The sequence below is a fragment of the Acanthaster planci genome, linkage group LG12 (genome assembly GCF_054643075.1).
Source record: "Acanthaster planci isolate LZ-2023a linkage group LG12, COTS_SCS, whole genome shotgun sequence".
NCBI lineage: Eukaryota > Metazoa > Echinodermata > Asteroidea > Valvatida > Acanthasteridae > Acanthaster > Acanthaster planci.
In genome coordinates this window covers 1,934,981-1,955,703 of record NC_141788.1, presented here as the reverse complement: position 1 = coordinate 1,955,703, position 20,723 = coordinate 1,934,981, and the positions used below count along the sequence as shown (strand labels likewise).

The 20,723-nt window shown below is 40.7% G+C and overlaps 2 protein-coding genes across 2 annotated transcripts; both read right to left on the bottom strand.

Annotated features, from left to right (window-relative positions):
* Nucleotides 1–315: 315 nt before the first annotated feature.
* On the bottom strand, nt 316–15,795 carry LOC110989576 (protein zyg-11 homolog B-like). Its single transcript, XM_022254076.2, has 13 exons — nt 15,600–15,795; nt 10,362–11,392; nt 8,990–9,130; nt 8,527–8,585; nt 7,316–7,433; nt 6,683–6,736; nt 5,790–5,948; nt 4,942–5,103; nt 4,652–4,699; nt 4,164–4,231; nt 3,675–3,804; nt 3,103–3,250; nt 316–2,891 (listed from the first exon to the last, which is right to left on the bottom strand). Exons 2-13 carry the CDS (start codon nt 11,370–11,372, stop codon nt 2,737–2,739), a joined length of 2,253 nt encoding a protein of 750 aa, XP_022109768.1. The 5' UTR covers nt 11,373–11,392; nt 15,600–15,795; the 3' UTR covers nt 316–2,736.
* A 611-nt stretch (nt 15,796–16,406) lies between these two features.
* Nucleotides 16,407–20,696, bottom strand: LOC110989554 (adrenodoxin-like protein 1, mitochondrial). The gene is made up of 6 exons (XM_022254031.2): nt 20,447–20,696; nt 19,575–19,629; nt 19,021–19,127; nt 18,445–18,532; nt 18,258–18,310; nt 16,407–17,894 (listed from the first exon to the last, which is right to left on the bottom strand). Exons 1-6 carry the CDS (start codon nt 20,694–20,696, stop codon nt 17,791–17,793), a joined length of 657 nt encoding a protein of 218 aa, XP_022109723.2. The 3' UTR covers nt 16,407–17,790.
* Nucleotides 20,697–20,723: the final 27 nt, after the last annotated feature.

The window sequence follows — 20,723 nt, the reverse complement described above, 5'->3', positions numbered from 1 at the left end:
ACAATGAACAATCCACTGCGTGTTTTATAGTCGTGCGGTCCACGATCTTCCCACGAATGTAGTTCCCCTGTGTACAGAACATTTAAAAGCGTGCACACCAATAATAAAGCCAATAACCAAACCAACACAACCCAAACCAAACCGAAACATTCCCTACTGAAACAAAAATTGCCATATACCAAACAACTCGGCACATACAAAAATAAAAAGCTTTTCAATTTGCATAACCCCAAAGAAGAAAACACAAAACAAAATACAATAAAACAAAAACAAAAAAACCCAAAACTAACGCCGACAAAAAGTAAACAAAACGGATTCTTATGTTGCAATAATTTATTCATACAAACTCGCCTCTCATTCACACCCCCTGGTTAAGTCATTGTCAATTCCTAAATATCGACATACTATAATCTTTGCTGCTACTAGCAGAAAATTGTTCACTAATAACTAAGATGGCTCAAAATTTTTCCCTATAGACTAATCCGATTAGACGCCATAACTGGGGTGCACTCACACGCACATTCTTCAGCTTGACGCGCGCGTGCATATGGCAAATCACAACACCCTATCGGTCAAAGAGGCATGTAACGCGCGCGTACCACCTGTCCACGAGGGTTGTGCCACCACAGTAATGGCTTCTAATTCTGGTGGTCGAATTACTCTGTACACAGATAAGGCATATGGTGTGTTATGTTGCAGCCGTTTTTTGTTGCACTCAAGATGCCCTAAGGTAGATTGCAAAATATTTATCTGATAGAAATCTCCTAAACATACAACACAATCAGCAATCCAGCCCACAGGGCATGACTGTCGACTAAGTCTGGTACGGAAGATTGGGAGGTATTTTGGGAGGGAAATTCAGAAAAAAAATAAGGAGTTTTCACAAAGACTTTCAAGATTCAAACATGATTGAATAAGACTTTGACAGACAAAAACTAGACCAAATTTTCCAAACCTCAAAAATGATCTGACGTGACTTTTTCATCTTGCATGTAATTCATACGTTTCAGTTAAATACATCTTACTTAAAAAATTCCAATAATTTAAGTGGTTTTAACGTTGAAAAGGAAAATTCACAATGCATTCTAAATGCTAAATAGTTTTGAGTTCCTTGACATAAAATATTATACAGAATTAACCACTTTCAGGAGAACCTGGCCATGCAGACAGGCCTTCAACAAATAATCCAGATACAAATACACACCAGAAAAAAAATCGATTGTAAAATACATCAGTAGGAAATAAATTATCCAATGATCTACAACTTGGGGCCATCTGAATGGAGCCAAGGAACTTGCCAAAAGAGAGTCCAGATCACTTGGCTGCGGCTTGAAATTACACACGACTCTATGGAAACTGGCTGTGGCCGAGACCACAGACCACTACCTAATTTCTACAGACAGCCAAGTGATTTAGATGTAGCCTATGCAGGGGGAATATTTGCCCAGCCAAACTACAATGTAGCGTATATAGCCAGTGACTGGCAAGCATCAATGCATGAATTCAGAGTGCTCTGTCCACAGGAACACCTGTCAAATTCTTGTCCGGGGGCTGAGAGCAATGCTGCAGGAGCTTAAAGACACCTTGAACTCAGGTTTCAAGATGAAAACCAGAATCCCTGCTTAATAGCAGAGCAAACCAGTTAAATACGCCTACATATGGCTGGTTCCTGCCAACTCATCTGTTCAGTTACATATGACAGTGCATACCGGGGAAAGAAAATATTTTTCTCAAAACTGAGCGGCAAGTAGGCTGGTTCCCAATCTCTGCATTTCTCTGTGCATACAGACTTAAAGGGAGGGAGCTGGAACCAGTCTAGAAGCATGAGTGCTCACCTCATGGCTCATGTGTGCTAGAGGTATGCATTGATTTGCTGTAAACCATGTAAGATCCCTCCCCAGACAATTAATATTTTCACTTTTGCTCAAAATAAAAAATTCTCAAATCTCAAAATTTGAGTTTCAAAACAACCTCTTTTAAAATGGCAAAGAACTTACGTACAAGATTTCAAAATTGCGTTATATTTTAAGAGAAACATATCTTGTATAATTTACAATGTTTACACTGTTGCTCAACTTCAGACTGTAATTTTGCAGAGACTGTCTGGTTTTCCCCTGACCTGAGTAGAATAATTCTGCTCTTTATACACAGTTGGCAATGGTCTCTTGCTGAGTTATTTTAAGCCTTCCAAAAAAAATCAACTGTCACAGAATTCATCTTCTGTGCTTCAATATTAATTTCTGATCCTTATTTGTGCATAACTACTGATTGCAAACATCTGATCTTTAGCTTTAAGATAAAATGGGGTTTTTAGTTAGCAGGCTAATCAACAGAAGTGTGAAATAACATACGTGAAATAAATTAATTATATAATTACTTATAGATTAAAATCAAGATTGAGTTGAAAAATAATGCCACCAGATCTGCCCCCCCCCCCAAAAAACTGCTAAACCATCAAAGAGTACGCCATCTTTCAATGTGAAAATCTACTGTGCTCTGTTGCTTGGTTCTTGTGAACAAACACCGGATCTTCAGTAATTCCTGCATAGAGCTGTTCACAGCAGTGGCAGAAGTGGGATTGCCTCGATGAACAGAGTCCGGACTACTGCTGACTACAAAGATGAGTTAAGACTGAGCATCTGCATAGACCTCATGAAATCTGTTTCTCTGGACTACTGTTGTTCCTGAGCTCCAGGGCCTGATGAGTCTTGGTGGCAGCAGTGGGATGTACTCACATCAGGTCTGATTACTCTTGGAATTAATGGCTGCCACCATTTCCAACACACTCTTGGCCACTTTGTGGACTTCGCTGTGGATGTGCCTGCTGGAAACCATCTCCTGTAGAAGATCTTGCCCTCCTTCCTGGACAAGCATTGGGCAGTACCGGGACGCTGAAGGTCAAGATCAACACACAAATTAATCAGGTGCAACATGCATTTACTACAATAGTACAGGTGATGCCACGAGATGTACATGTAACTCTGAGCGGAAGTTGGGCAGAGAGAGAGCTTTTCCTCTATCAGCAGGTTTTCAAATCTTGATTTCCTCCTTCCTTAGGTCATGAATCCGTGAATTGGAGGCAGAAGTATAGAGAATTCTTACCATTCTTGGTACAGACGTGTTGAATGGCCCAAACAGACCAGAGCTGGACCTCAGCAATGTTGCACTTGAGCAGCGGGAAGAACGGACTGAAGGAACGATACGCAACCATCTCACCCGCTGGGTTCTTCCATGCCAGGATATTCTTGAGCTTGACGGGGAGAATTCCAACAAAGAGAGGTATATTCATATCAACAAAGCTAATAGATATTCATAGATTTGTCTAAGGGTCATGCCTGCTAGAAATACACAGCAAAAGATTTTAAATGGTATTCTGAGATTTACTGATTTCAATTGCAAACTTGTTGAGCGCACATGCTAAGAAAACTTGTATTGCAAATTTCAGGAGAAAAGTTGCAAAGAAAGTTTAGCAAAAAGGAGGAATACGCCAAACCACCAAGTGACATGTGACGGTTGAAATAGATTCTCAGGCAAGTTTGGCTTTGGACGTCAGATCACCTAGCAATGAAATTGAAGCTAGCGTGACAAACTGCTAGAGTTTGTAGTAACAGCTTGAAAGATCAAATCTTTGAATGATTTTTCTTCCCACGAGAAAACAAAATTGGTGCTCTTACCAGGGAGTCTTGCAGGGCCAGGCGTAGTGCCTGGGGTAGTGTCCAATACTCGGGTCCTTCCTTGAGCAGATGGGCGATGATGCCAGCAGCAAAATAGCTGACCTCAATCTGCTTGCTGTCAAGTAGCATCCTAAAATGTTGGGGAAATACATTAAAACCATTGTCTTCTATGATCATTCTACAACCTGCCAAGATGCCCTCAATGCCCACAGGAGGGTTTGGGGATTCTTGCAGAATTGAAGAAGGTGGAGTCAATTATTAAATTTGACAGGACTTGATGTTACTTGGAAATGTTTCAAATAAAAACCCTTCCCATTGAATTCCTGTAAGATTAAGGACTGTTAGGGTTAAGGAGTCGGAGCGATTTTAATAATAAGAGATGGCTATATGAAAAGGACATAATGTTATTCTAAATCCTAAAACGGGTGCGTCGTCATGGAAACAGCTCTGTGCAAAATGAACATCTGGGAAAACAAGAGCCTAGGTTACCTGCAATGCTCAATGAAGTCATTTCTGAGCAGGCCGTCTCGCTGTCCCGGCACCTCGGCAATGTTGTTCTGCAAATCACGAACAACAAATGGGTCAAGGATGCATGATGAAAAAAACTGCGCACCACTTACGGGGCTCACATCGCACGGAGCTGCTGAATGCAGAAATCTGCCAGGCTAAGAAAATATCTGCGTAACAACGATGGGTTACCAACTAAAATATGTCAAATGTAACGCACTGCAAAAGCCTTGGAGTCCAGGGGCCTGTCTGTTTCACATGGAACCCAGTCGCAATCAGTGATCCAGCGTTGGTTCACTGGTGCCAGAACCCAGAGAGCAAACCAGCCTTGGGATAACTGATCCAGATCCATGTCAAACATACAGGCCCAACAGTGTATACCTGAAACCATTCCACTTTTTCTGGAGTACTCAAGAAAACAAAAAAACAGTTCCATTATAAAATCATCAAACTTCAAATATTACACTTACAATTAGCCCTAGGACTTTTGTCTGAAGAGTGGCCTGATCAGGAAAGATCTGTTACGAGATGAAAAGGAGATATGGCAAACTCAAAATAGCAACAAAACTGTGACAAATGCTTGAAAAAAAAATTCATGCAAGACAAAAATATTATATGGATGTCTTCTTTTGCTCGTATAACAAAGTACAACGTTTGCCATCATCTTGTGGCACGGTATCACATTTTTGACAGATATAAATTCCCTGCTTCTCACATCAGCAGAATTCACAATGACACCAACTATGTGTTACTTTTGTACCTCAAGGATGTGAATGAAGAGATCCAGGCCACCTTCGTTGATGAATATGGCACACGTCGATGGCGATTCATCCGTCAGGTTCCAGAGCGCACTCAAGGTGAATTTCAGCGTGATGTCCACGGACAGTGTGTCTGCCTTCTGCTTAACAATTTGCAACAATTTCTGTAAAAAAAAAAAAAATAGAAAAGGCTTCCTAGTTAATACTGAAAAGAGGAAACCAAGCAAAGAGGTTTTCATGTGACGTAACATGCCACGCAATGCATTTCAGCAAGCGTATCATGTCCATGGAGGTGTGAGGCATTTCAAGAAGTATACCATGTCCACGGAGGCGCGAGGCATTTTAGGAAGCGTACTATGTACATGGAGGGGTGTGCATTTTTGAATCAGTGTGTTTCTATTCTACGGCAGTTTCATGTATGCCAGAATGTTGAGAGAGGTCGAAGGCGCGCATTTCCACACACATCTGTGTAAATTGAACGCTGGCCGTCAAAAATCACGCGACAGAAAATCCTCCATACCCAACTATGGCAAGTTTCTTTAGTTCTTTAGTAAGATTTAAACCTGGGAAAACACCTTACAAATGTCTTATTAGTATTTCACGTTGTGTGGGCCATGTTCGAAAATGGATAATGTAATCGACATCAATAATGCTTAAAGTTGGGGGAACAGCTGTTGAGAGAAGAGTTTTCTCACACGTCTTTAGATGATTTCAAGTAAGGGCCCTAACTGAGACAAGTCTGGGAGTGTTACTCCTACCAAGCTGTCCAGAGCACTTAGCAGAAGGTGGTTGTGTCAAAACGACTACACGGATATTAAGAAATCACTCTGCGTATGGTTGTGATTTCTACCTGCATATTGCGCTTGGTACCCAGAAGCGTTGTTTGTTCTGTTGATATCTTGGCAGCCAGGATGGAGCATATCGCCACCGACATACGAGTCACCGGAGCGTCGTCGAAGACGAAGAGGCAATCCATCACCATCTTGGAGGCACGATACCGGTCAAAGTTCTGCCACAATTAAGTCATTTAAAAACCCGTCAAAGAAACGTGACCCACCAAAGGTCTTCACGAAGAGAACCGTTTCAGTTTTAAATTTTAAATATCGAACAAATTTACCTGTACAACTCTGCACTTAGCCTTTTGACACTTTGGCCAAGTCCAATTTACCTGGCTATGGCTGAAAAAGACGCAGGTGCCACGGAAGCCATTGGTTAGTGGCTGGACCAATTTGCCATTGACATGTGCACTATTTCTTTCTAGAAGCCAAATTCTTTTGAAAGCTGGTTTGTAACTTGGTGCAAAAGTGAACACAAATGCAATACTGTGACGTCAAATATTCAATACATATATCAAATATTTCCACTGTGAATTCGTAAAATTTAACATTGCGACTCCAGTGAATTTTGCTGAGAATGTTTTGTGATGTCACATTCGCTTCACTTCTGCATTTGCCTGAAGTGTGAACAGGCCTTAAGACCATAACACTATCAGGGTCTGACGGTGGGCACTGATATAGATTACCAATTGTCTCTGGTTTACGAAAACTCCACCTGCACCATATCATTCTTGAGCCACTATGTAATGACCGCCAGACTGTCTTAGCCTCCATGACCAAAGGACTGGACAAATAACCCTGACCAACATGTTGACATTGGCCATCAGCCATGACTACTTACCCCTCCCCATTCCAACCCCCACCCTCAAGTGTTTAAAGAACTTGCAACCTCCCCTTTTGAGCTTACCACGTCTTGCAGTATCCTGTCACTGCACAGTGTCAACAAGGCGTTCTTCTGGAGCTAAAAAAAGAGACAGCATCACAAATACGACGTCAAATCAAATATCTTGGCCACTAGTCCGTTTGCGAGCAATTATCCCTGTGCATCGTTTGTCTTTCTTACATAAGACAAGCCATCTCTTGTTCCTGCATGGACCGGATCCCAAATCACCTACATTGTAGGGTTGAACGCCTGAAAATTTTCCATGAGTTACAACCCCAGAGATGAAAATGGCCTGGGTGGTTAAAAAAAAACACCTGAAATTTGGTCCAAGGTCCAAATTACAAATTCTAAAGCTTTCACTGATGTGTCAGAGAGGACAGACGCCACATAAACAAGTCTGGACTCACAATGCACTTCACTGACTGAAGCCACCGGTAGCCATATTACTGTGCCAAACACAAAGGTGATCGTTGGCTTGCATGTAACTATTGCTGCCATGACCGACATGGTTAATGATGAAGAGCAGGCCTTTTTATTACCTATGTATTGGGTACAGTAAGATGGCCGCTAGCGGCCTCAATGATCGATGTGATTATGGGCACTGCTAATCCAGACTTTTTATATGACATCTGTACCTTAGAGGCCCAGTTCGATTACCTGCTGCTGGCTGGGAAATGCTTCCATAGCATCCAGTGTCAGATGAACCATTTCACTCAAGTCAGAGACGTGGATGCTGTCAGCTAGATGATGCTTGGTCAGGTTGTATAAACAGGCACTAGAAGGGAAAGACACAACACTGCCACTTACAATTCATCAGTACAGCTGAAGATATTCATCGGAGAAAACAGGGGTGGGGGGCCCAATGGGGTCATGCCCCCGAAAAGAGGAGAAAAATTGTTTAAAATAAAACGACGGAAAAACGACGTCAGAGACTTTATCATTTCCCTTCCTTCCCAAAATGAGACACTGCCCCATTATTTAGCCTCACCCCTCAGAGAAGTCATGGAAGGTTACATGAAGAAATTTCCCAATTTTTGGTTCCCCAAAAATGGGGTTCTGGATTGGCTTTTGAAAAACCTCCAAGGTTAAAATGTGAAGTATCATGTGATCATATGATGAGTGTTTGATTGTCTACCTAAGAAATTATAGAGTGCTGTAACAAATATGAAAATAAAGTGTGAGATCATGTCCAACAGGGTTTCAGAACAGTGGTTCCATCTAATATCAAAATAAATGGAAAACTGGTCACATGAACAAATGAACTGATGTTGCCTTTGACTTAGGGTGATTCCGATGATTTCATACCGAAAGTCTACATTGATTTTGTGGATCTAAGGTTTGAATAGTCACATGATCCTGTTCTTGACATTTTGACTGGAAACTCTGATGACGGAGAATTCCAACTACAGCAAGTAACTGCAGTTTGTGCTCATTTAGTTACAAACTGGTCGTCATGTGTGCTGTTGTGTGATTTTTGACAGTCAGTGTTCAATTTACACAGATGTGCACGAAAACGTGTGCACCTTGGAAGTCTCCCAACATTTTTGCGTACATGAAATTGCCAATAGAATTACAGAGATTCAAAACTGCACGCGCCTCCACCTACATGGTATGCTTCCTGAAATGTCTTTGCCCGTCATGCTACCTCACGTGAAAAACCTCTATTGTGAGAAGGCTAAGAGTTGCCCCCTACCATTGCCACACTGAGCCAGACCCAAGTCATGTCCCAATCAATTGGCTGTGGCTGGGAGTAACACAGCAGTCAACAGGAAGTGGTTGTAGCCGTTAGGAAGTGGCTTTCATTGAAACATATTACCCTGAAGCTGTAGCCAATAATTCAGACACGGCCCTACAGTGAATAACCTTACCTGGCGGCCATTTGAACTCCGAGGTGATGCGGATGAGATTTCATTTCAGGAAGGATAAGCTGTACAGGTAATCACACACACACAAAAGGGAGAAAAAAATCTATCAATGTTACGACTTGTCCCCAAACAGCACTCCTTTAATGGAAATTCTTCCATTTAGGAGCTCACACACTTCAAGTTCATGCATTAAAATTATGCAAATATCATGACATTATGTTGGGAGGCCTGTATTTGAACAAAAATGGGCAATTCTGAAAAATCTTGTGGAGAATTGATTTCCTAAAAAAATTACCCATTTGCCTTTGGCAAGCACCACAGGGTTTGCCAGAAAATCTCAATTCCATGTCACAGGCATAATTCTGTTTTTTCTGTAGCCGAAGACTAACAGTTTCATGTTGAAATGTTTTTTGAGTCTGGGTTTTGCATTTTTGTGCATGCTGGTCCACGGACAAATGTGGCTTACCTTGATGATATGCGGCTTGGCTTTTTCCAGGTACAGCGTCATGTTAAACAGACTGCAGAGCAACTTGTGTACATAATTGGGCCTGTTACCATAGCAACGCAGGGCTTCTTCAATTTGCTCCTCGGTGGCATGCCCTGTCACCTGCGCAAGTGTTTGGTACAAGTTGGTGTAGTCATTCAACAGCTTACAAATGTTGGAAAAGTGGGACTGCACAAAAGCTATTGTGGGGGGGGGTGGTTGCATAATCTTGGTAACAAGAACAAAGGTTGTATGTATTATCCACAACCTGTTAAATTGAATAAATGCAACCAAGGTCAGAAGGTTGTACTTTCTTGAAGTTAGCAGCAGTGGCAGGAGGCACAGTGCAACTGCTTCTCTGCACCAAGGTTGGGTTTAATCTAACACAGAGTACAATCCAACAAAGTCTACCCATACAGTTGCATTGTGTTGCATTTGACTGCATTTACATGTACCACAATTGTCAGTTTAGCAGCAATGAATTTTGGTTGCATTCATGGTATAAAAAGCTGGTGTTGATCCAATACACAGCACAATGCAACAAAGTCTACGGTTGCGTTGTGTTGCATTTGACTGCATTTACATGTATCACGGTTGTCATTTCAGCAGCAAATGAATTTTGGTTGCATTCATGGTATAAAAAGCTGGTGTTGATCCAATACAGAGTACAATGCAACAAAGTCTACGGTTGCGTTGTGTTGCATTTGACTGTATTTACATGTACCACAGTTGTCAGTTTAGCAGCAATGAATTCTGGTTGCATTCATGGTATAAAAAGCTAGTGTTGATCCAATACAGAGTACAATGCAACAAAGTCTACGGTTGCGTTGTGTTGCATTTGACTGTATTTACATGTACCACAGTTGTCAGTTTAGCAGCAAATGAATTTTGGTTGCATTCATGGTATAAAAAGCTGGTGTTGATCCAATACAGAGTACAATGCAACAAAGTCTACGGTTGCGTTGTGTTGCATTTCACTGCATTTACATGTATCACGGTTGTCATTTCAGCAGCAAATGAATTTTGGTTGCATTCATGGTATAAAAAGCTGGAGTTGATCCAATACAGACCACAATGCAACAGAAATGCACTGTGCTGTACTTTGTTACATTTTTACCTTGGTTTTCATTCCCACTGTGATTGATTTCTGTCGGCAGGACACCTGCTGAAAAACCTGATGGTGTTAGGGACCACAAACTTAGGAAATTCTGATGTCTTACTGACTAATAGCAAATTTTGTGAACGTTATAATATTGGACCTGAAAGCACATCAAGGCCCTGCCATTCTTTGAGTGTGGGTGATTCTACAGATTTCATCATATCCAGAACTCTGCATACATACAAATATGTGTACCTTCAGATTGCGTGAAAAGTCTTCATGGCTCTCTGAGATTAGGAAGTCTTCCCCACACATCTCCTTGGGTATACTTAAAGTTCTGACCATTCCCTGGGTCAAGGTCAGCCCAAGGAACCTCAGCCTCGTCCGCTGCTGAACAAAGCATCGCAGTGCCGCGTCCTGGACATTGTCCCGGCCTGAGATGTCCAGCGAGGTTAGGTGAGGCAAAGATTGGTGGGCCTCCAGCAGGGTGTTGACGCTGGGGTGTTGGTGATTGTCCATCATGGGGTGCACGTCCTGGGATATGTCCAAGTGTCGTAGCTCTTCCAGCGACAGCACCACCGAAATCAGGTCCTTCTCTGGCACCCTGGTGTGGAACATACAGAGGGACTTGAGGGTGCGTTTGAGTCTGAGTAAAGGCTGGATGCTATAGACGAGCGTCCCTGAGATGTCTAAACTCTCCAAGTGTGAGAGCCCCTCAGCCACACACTCCAGACCAAGGTTGTTGCCAAATTCTGTGTAGCTGACGTTCAGGTGGCGTAGATTACGCAGCTGGGGCAAGGAGATGACGATGCAAAACTTGGAGTTGTTGAGGAAGGTACAGCCGCTGACGTTGAGCCAGCGGATGTGCTTGCGTGTCCACTCCCCTAGCGCCCCAATGATGTCGTTGACGTTGACATTCTGCACGCCCGCCGCATCCAGCTCCAGCAGCTGGTGGCCGGCCAGTGCCCGCAGGCCCCGCGATGTCAGGCTGGCCTTCTTGATGCAGGCGCGACGCAGGCACATGATGCACCGGTTGGCAAACAGCGTCAGGGCCGTGTCTGTCAGTTGGCCGTTCTCACTCAGTTTGCACAGTAAGCTCTCAGCCAAGTCACCGTGTATGACCGTGTCTGGGTTCTTGAAGACGAGCCTAGACTCGGTGTGGTCTCCCTCTCCAGTCACAAGTATTTCACTACACAATTTGGACATGTTACAGCTGATGTACTGCAGACATATTGTCTGTAGGGTTTCTGGAGAGGCAGTGCCCATCTTGCCACTGAAAGTTTTGCCTTAAAACAAACAATGAAAAGATGGTTAAATTTACCTCACAATGCAGCAGTAAGTCTATGCTCTCATCAATGGTGACACATATAGCTTTCCCTAAAGTTTTTCTGCAGTTTTGTGACAAAACTCTTTCCAATTCAGATATTTCAAAGAAAAAAATTTCTATCACTTCTACCTTCTAAGGCCACCAAATATATGACCCAAATGATTCCCCCATCCCAAAATCCAAAATTTAAAAACAAAACCCAAATAGTAACAAAATCGAAGTTTTCTTGAACTGACAAGACATTACAAACAACTTCATCTAGGCACACAAAAAGGACTAGATGTAACTTACATGTATTACCTAAGATTCGTAAGTACCAAAGATGAGCTCGTCCAGAGTTGGAAAGCACCATAATCAAATGACACACCAGGCACAAAGTGACAAAGCCCTCACACAAAAGCGTCGGTAGCTAAAAGTTTATGCATAAACAAATACATGTAGCTGTACATGTATACGTGTGTGCCTTCCTGTACATCGTACATGCAAATCCTCCAATGAACTTGATTTCAGGTTCCACCTGCTGTTGGCTCAGTTTGCAGACGAGGTAATTACACACAGCAAATACAGTTTGCAGACAGATTTACGTACAGATAACTAGAGATGAAACATTGGTGGTTCATGTACGTGTACATCAGAATTTGTTCTGGACACAACGCTGAAATTACCACATTGTGTACAGTGCTGTTCAAATCTCTTTTATCTGAAAATTTATACAGGACTATACCAGGGTCAAATCCTAAAACATCCCTGTGTCGCTTGTTGCCATTTCCTCCTCGCAATCCATCCACAGGAAATATCAGCATTCGTACATGAATGAATACAGGAACACGGCAAGGCTGGTGGAAAAGTGCATGCAACCTACCCAGGATGGCAATGTTTTGGGAAATGCCTGTTAGGCTGTACGTGTCTGAGCCTCTGCTCGGACCCAAGGACAGTGGACAGGAATAGCACTAACCAGTTCTGAGTTTCTTGTGGGACACAGCAATGTCCAAACGAAGTTATTGGTCATTCAGGGAGTTGCCACTACATGTACACGATCATATACGTGTACGTGTTCACACATTAATACACCTACAACAGATCAACCGATGAAGAAAAGATTAATTTAATGGCACACCAAAAGAAAAAAAGATAACCTTGTCTTCCTTTTTCCTTTATCACTGATCATGCTGATTCTGAACAGGCTCACACCAAGAAATGTTGCAATCACAACACCCTTTGAACAACAGTTTTGTTTATTGCTATGATCCTCACCAAAGGTTGTTCCTTGTTTACAGTTTAAATCACACTGAGGAAAATAAACAAAATTGACAGGAAAATGGAGCTCCCATTCATGACAGGCACTGTATTAAACAAGAAAACCTAAAAATCCATTTTCAGTTTTGATTTTTATTCACATCATTCAAACAAAGCATACCCTACTGGCAAAAATAAGCTTAAAATATTGTCATATGAGTTGTGAAAAAATACATTTGGTTCCTATTCCTAAAGTGGTCTTGTTGATTCAATCAAAAGGTAGGAAGTCAAACTTTGGTAGTATTCTGTCGGCTGAACGGATAATTTTCACTGCAAAGAAAGAGTAATCTGACATACAAAATGAAACTAACAACGATCAGAAGACAATTCCCTCTTCAAACTGAAACGTACATGTATGTACATGTACTGAATGTCGATAAGAAGGTTAAGGAGTGTGGAGGATGTACGGACAGGTACATGTATGGTAACATCGTCAAGTAGCACGAGAGTGTACACGAACACCAATCTGTTGTATACCCAGCAAGAAATGAGACCGAGGGGTACCCCCCCAACACGTCCAATCCCTATACACATTCCAGACTATTGTTACTTAACACATCCCCCCCCAAGATGTCTGAAAGGAATTCCCCAGATTCCTGCGAGACAATGACCAACACAAAGCAGGGAGGGGTTCTCTCCGTCTCATACCTTGCTGCATATGATCTGTTGAAGTGTAATCTGCATTGCTGAAAAGAAATTGGCTGTCTACCATTTCTTATTTTCCAGGTGGTGACCAGGATCTTAATCAGTTCAGATGTATCAATCTGTGTTTCCCGTTGAGAATCTGTTCAGGTTGGTTATCTAGAGAACGAAAGTCCATTGGAGTCACCAGGAAGGGGGGCGTGCACGTACCTCTCCAAACAAGCCAAAGGGAGGACCCTAAACAGCAGGATACAAACAAACGATTTCCGGGCATTTCCAGGGAAACCGATCGTTTTCTTCCTGATCTTATTTTTTCCACCCCATCTCCTTCCCCTGCCCACACAAAATTCCCATTTAGCTTTGAACTTCCACGAGGGTAATTCTGCAGGCAACGGACTGATACTGGAAGGGATTTTCCCAATGGCACCGGTATCCTGTTCTATCAGACAATGATAGGAAGCTAGGATCGAAACTCGAGTGCTTTTATGTTGTTGTTAGAAGTGTCCCTGATTCATAGAGATTTATTTAATATTTGGACTTTTAAAAGATCTGGTAAAATAATGCTTTGGATTGTTTTCTCCTGTCAAAAGACTGACACATCTTATTAAAAGCCAGATAAATGGAACTTATACTCTTGAGGTTTTGACCATACACCGAAACAGCTAACGTAGACTGCAATTGAAAGTTAACCTCAAAAGGGGGAAACTTGTCACACTTTTCCGATCTGGGAAAATGAATGTTCATTTCATAAATTGTGAAAAGTTTTCCCCTCGTGCGAAAAATGTTCACACCTTTTTAATGGGCAAAATTTTCACAGCTGTTTTTCACAAGTGGGAAATTCGCCTGTGAATGTGCATGGAAAATTCTTTTCATAATTTTTCCCAGTCGTTTTCACAGGGTTAGGTTGCTCTAGGACTGAACACCACATTCAAAACACTGAATATGAAGAAGTTTAACTTCTGAAATAAATAACAGTCATTACACAGCAAACAAGACCAACCCAAATAGATGGACCTGACAATCCTTACTGTCAAAACCCCATTCCTATGCATGCATTTTCAAACTGCTCAAACTGGTTAGAATCTCATATTTTCTGTTATCTGTAAAAAAAAAAAAAACAATTCCCAATAAAGGCTACAAAGATAATTAAAAAAATCTTATGAGAAGTTCAGAATTAAAGGGAAACAAGAAGAACCAAAACAATGCCTTAAAAAGAAATAAGACTTGCCTCTAAATGCATTGGAAATAAGGGTATTGAGAGAACCCTGTAAGAAACTATCAATGTTTACTTTACCCATTTAATTATAAAATCTATGATAACTAACATCGATGACCGTGTACTTGTGTGCATGAAGTTGCTAGGTCTCTTATGCCACCATTCATTGTGAAAACCAATCAGACTTGACAATAGGTGGCAAAATAAGGGACCTGGCAAAAATACAGCCATGGACGTCACAGGTGTACACACTGGAGATGTCATGATCTGTACGCTAACTGTGTGTGCATTCAAACAAAGGATACTTGGTAAAAGTGGACTTTGCTTTGCCAAACAACAACTGTATGATTAGACAAACTCGAACTTGAACTGGGCTTAGGTAACAGTTCCATAGATGGACATCACTTACATGTATTTCCCTTGAACTGATTGATAAGCCATCAGGAAGAGACTACATGCCCCCAAAAGTCAAATTTAGCGGTGAAAATATCGAACCATTACTTTAATAGAAAGCACTTAGATTTTTTTTCAGACTAGGCTCGTACTTGCACTGACTAGTCGTAGGGTTTGGGCACAGGGTGTCAAGTGATGTCTGCATATGGAACTTTTTCCCTAGGTTTCAAACATGTCGGTTATAACTTACTGCACGGATGAAACCAGAGTTAACAGGTTAATTTAAAGAGAAACAAGAAGAGGACAGAAAAACTCAGCTCTGATTCTTTCCTCAAATCTTCCATGGTCATCAGATGGTTCATTTTAGAAAAAATTCCATAGAAGTATATTACTAATTTACCCTGCTGCAGTATGTCAGCCATCAGAAAGATATAACATGCCCTGAAACTCAAATCAAGCAGGAACATATTGAAATATCTACTTAGACCATATGGAAGTTTTTAAATTTCAGGCCAAACTAGTAACTACTAGGGTTTGAGCACAGGTGTCGGCTGAAATGCCCAGCAATAGCATTTCCTTGTTTTTTCCCTCAACATGTTCCACTTGAAAACATACTCACCCTTCGGATTATTCGATCAAAATCGAGAACGTCTCCTGTAACGTCTGAACAAGTTGATCAAACCGTCATTGGACGACATATTTGGAAAAGACGACAGAACGGGAACAAACTTCCCACTCTCACCACTAGGCAGGTACTAGGTACATGTACATAACTGGTGCAAGCCTGTACGATTCGGCCATCGGATATGTCACAACTCGGGTTCAACGAACTTATTAGAATTCTCATGACCGGTGATATAAAGCGCGCCCTCTAGCGCGCCTCCCCTCCCGTGGAGAAAATTAGTGGAAAGTTGTCAGCTCTCAAGCCTGGCCCATATCAAAATCAATAAAGAAAAGCACACGAGGCCATTGTGAACATTAATAAGAAAAGCAATCAGAATATAAATTCGTGTTTTTTCCCTTATATCTAAACAGTTTTGGTGTCTTAGTTAAAATCTGGATCTTGCAATTTAACTAGTTCTTTTTTCTCAGCATGTCCTATTTTGCACTATGGTGAAGTACACCGAATTTTGCACCTGCTTTGAGAAATTTTGTCTTAATTTTTTTTTGACTGACAACTTTAATACAGAACTGTCGTCTGCATTCATATGTACATTCGATATAATCCCACATAAACCTAAGAAAATTAAAACGAGTCCACTTACATCTTTCTCCAGAACTCTCAAGCACTCCAACATTTTTCTGTTCGTCCTTTGTTTCAATTCTGCCCTTTTCCCAAAATGCCCTTGAGAATCATTTTGGCACACACCTTTGTAAACCGTAACCACACATACCAGTAAACAAATAATTAAGTGGAGTCAACATGTTTGTGCATTGTATTACACATATGTAAACGTTTAATAAACATATTTTGTGCGCCTTTCAGCCTGGGTTGAAACACACATTAAACAGAAAATGATCAAGATCAAGATAGAAAAACATGTAAAAAAAACAACAAAGCGATTTCTAAAACTTTCCATTCAATTTGCATATCACAGTAGGTACACGTACATGTTTATATTTGCATTCAAGTTCAAAACATCCTTCCAAAGGAAGCTCTATATCTGATGTATTTAACAGGTAATATATGGTGTATTTTTGGTTTAGGGCACCCTGTACAGATCTTTCATAACCAAATCAAGTCTAATCAGTTTGATTGAAAAATTCTTCTCTTTTGCTTGGGCCAGAATAAGCCTCTTTTCTTTATTCCCTACTTTGTCATAAAAAGGTTTGCTTATAGTGACATAAAACTGAAGTTTCAATTTACATGACAGCATATCAGACAGAATAAATCAATAAGTCGTTTTAAACTGATCCATGCAGGCTTTTGTCAATAATTTGTGTCTGTTTGAATTCATTAGAAAAGGCTGAGGTTCCCTTTTGATAAGCCGGTAAATATGAAGCCTTCAGAGATAAACCTGCATTAGTGAAGCTTTTCTAACAATTCACTTGCAGACAACAGTAAAATGCGGCAGAAGTTTAGCACATTTAAGAGCTTACGGTAAATCTCCAGGCACATTTTGGACAAATTAGCTTCTTTACCATCCAGAAATTGAAAAACAAAATGCCGTGGAAAAGAAAGAGTGTAAAAAGCTAAGAATGCTTGGAACATTGCACTGAAAAGAAATACAGTTCTGATTTGGCACACGGGCCATTTCTGTGGAGAAAAAGCCAAGTACATTGATACCTCATATGAACCAGCTTAGCTGGGCTCCCTCTGGGAAATCTTGTCTGTTCCCAGTATTGAGATGTTGTGATATGCAAGGAGTGATCTGAAAGGAACAGGACTAGTCTGTATTTTGAGATAACCAATTAACCATCCCATTGCCCACTCCACATTCCATCTGATACGTAAAAACCCTACAAATCCTTTCTGCTTTCTCCACCATGTGGAAGGTTTTGACAGTGTGAAACTGCAACAGTTTCACTGTAGTGACTTGAAGCACCAAAATACAGAGAGCAATGGTGTGAATCAAAGTGTAACAGAGTCAATTGTTTCAAACTGTGCCTCTGACACACTAACAATACATCAGGAATATACAAGTGGTGATAATACTCTGGAGAGCAATACTTCATAGGAGTCAGATATGTTTGAAGTGGGCGTGACAACTCTCCAAGAAAACATGTCCAGGCAGAATCCTGAAGGGTTTGGAGGTGTCACAGACAAGAGGGGCTTGACATTTTGGAACTTTGGATGGTGGTTACTGTCGTCAGTGAGGCTGCGGAACGTGGCCATCGACGTAGAAATTCCTGGTTGCCTGGGGAAGCTTGACCTCCATTCCTTCTAGTTCCTTTGTTAAGATGATCTGACAACCTAGATGTGGCAATAAGGAAATGATGTCGGAGATGTGACCCTCTGCCCAAAAATTTAATAGTTGGAAACACAAATTGAAATAGTGTTCTTGGTCTTTGAAAGTGGAAGGTGATCATTCCTGTTTTAATTTTGAGGACTATAGATTTCAATTTTTCATGCTTTTTGAAGTAATGTGGCGTATTTGTTGCATTCCAACATTGATTCAAATGGATAAATGCTTAAAAGCCAATTATGCACAACAGACTTTACAAAATTAAGAAAAGTATTAGTCCTTAAAAGCTCATTGAAGAAGCTATATAGTTACGAGGATAACTCAAAGGCCTGTTTCGTTACAAGAGACAAGACTAGATTGAATGGACTTACTTAGTCTAGATGTAGCGGTTAAAAATGGTGCAAGATCCAACATGTCTTCCTCCCTATGACAAGAAAAAGATACACAGAAGCGAACAAATAAATGAATGTGTGACAAGTTTTACGGGACAGAATTTTTGAAAACTGAATATCTGGAGCCAGCTCTGTCTGAAGAAGTTGTGCAGACATAAGGACTTACTCTTCTTCTATTTCTGGTAGTTTATTGTAATAGTCGTCTGTCAGGACCACGTGACATGTGCAGCACGCCAACGAGGCTTCGCACGCACCTGTAGCAGATATTGGAAACAGACACCATTCGTCTTGATGACTAGTGGAATTATTGCAATGAGCATGTTAGAAGAAAAAAAACAGAAACAACTGTGTCAAGAGGATGTACTACTTTGTCAACAATTTGGAGTCTGTTTGGGCCAGTGCGATTTGGGGCTGTAAGTGTAAGAACAATCTACTTCTTAGCAGCAAACTTGAAGCAACCGTGTTGATTACTGTAGGGTATGCAATCTGCTCAATCTTTCACTGCTGCAAATGTGCCGAGGAAATAGAGTAGTCTAGTGCATTGTCGGTTCCGTTTGTTTTCAATCAAGCTTGCTTGAGGAAAATTTGCGTTGCCACCACAGATCATGAATAGGATTGTGTTTATGACACAGGCAGGTTTTCAGCTTTGATTGTTGCACAAATCAAGATGTAAGGTATTTTTTATTGTTCCATCCTTCCAAACACTTATGCTGATAGTATCTTCAATATCCAGAGCTCTTACCTTCAATCTCTATGTTGTATCTGTGGGCTAGATACATGACGTTATCTCCGACTTTGCCTTGTACTGGAATTTTTTCCCCACTTCTGTCTATATATGTTATATTGACACTGTAAGAGGATACAGGTGGCCAACTTAGACTAGGCAACTTAGAAAGTAAAAAATTCCAATCACATGAATAGGGTAAAGGCAAATAAACAAAGTTTAGGAACTTGTGCCTGATGACTGTGTTAAATGTATTTTGCAAAATACAGTATTGTGCAAAACAATTGATTGTTTACACAGAAATTCAATTTCCACTTTTAGATCCCTTTTCAAACTATCCTTAATGTCCTTTTGACTTTCCCTGACCATTGTTCAACTCATAAAATCCAACAAATTGAAATAGTGAATACTGACAACGAAGAAAAAAGGGCTCTTGTTTCCTCCCAATATCAACAGTCTGTGATTTAGAAATGTTTCTGAATTATAGTGAGTACGGTCAAAGTAATCCGGTCAAAGTAATACAGTCAAAGTAATACGTGCACCGAAGTTCTCTCATGAAATACAGCTCTTACATTTCATCTGGAGACTTTGGATCTTGATATTCATAACTGCCATGCCTAAGAGGACCTGCACGTATGCACAAAAGTAGAAAAGATTGCTGATTAATTTAAAAATTAATCAATGCCAACTTCCATGCCTGATCCAGAGATTATAGTCTGTCTGGTTCCACGCTCACATAGTCACTGTGATTTCATATTCACAAAATCATGTGCAGTGTCTTGATCTCTTTTCAATACAGTGTCTTTAATCTCTTTTTCCACAAAAATAAAGTAAATTTCCGAAACAAACTTTGTCTGACAGAAACAAACAAAAAAAAGCAACAAGTCACCACCTGGGGGATTAATCTAAGAATGTTGAATTGGTATGTGTTTGATTGGCAAAACATGTGTTTTGTTTGTCTTTAAATGTTAGATTTGCTAGAGCTGGTAAAATCTGAGTAACTGGGACTTTTCAAATCACCTGTTTCCAATATTTGCCTATAATATTGACAGACCTATTACTTGCTGGGAATGCTTAGTTTTTATCTAAGACTGAGACTGAGGAAAGGAGCTCAGTGAGACTAAACAGTACATACAGTATTACACGTACATTCACACTTTAACACACTGGTGAGGATTTAAAACTTGAAACAAAAAAATAAAAAAGGGTCAATTTAGAATTTATGAATGTAACATTCCATAAAAAGTGGATTCAGCTAGGCCTATTAGAGAATATACTTTTTGACCTCTAAACTGTCTTCTGAAAGAAAATAATAAACAAGATAGGAAAGGTAAAAAAAGGCGATCCGTAGGTCCAACTTCAATGTTACTCAAAAAATTAAAAATAGTCGGACTGACATGACTGACTAACGTTACATCATGGAGGTAGGGTTACATACACTCACCACTTTGACTTTGTGAATGAAAATATCGTCTTTTCCTCCTCGACTCTAAGCAAACATATTTTGAATTAAGCCCACAATGACAACTGTCCCCTGGAACGAATGATCGAACGTTTTGTAAAGATGACAGTAGTCGTACATCATGTCGTAGTTGACGATAAACAAGATTTGTCGCACATTTCGTGACTTTCATGAACAGCGCCATCTTGGAAATCAGATGGAATTGTGGGATACATTTTGTGACCCTTGACATGAAGCCAAGCTAATCATGCATGCAAAC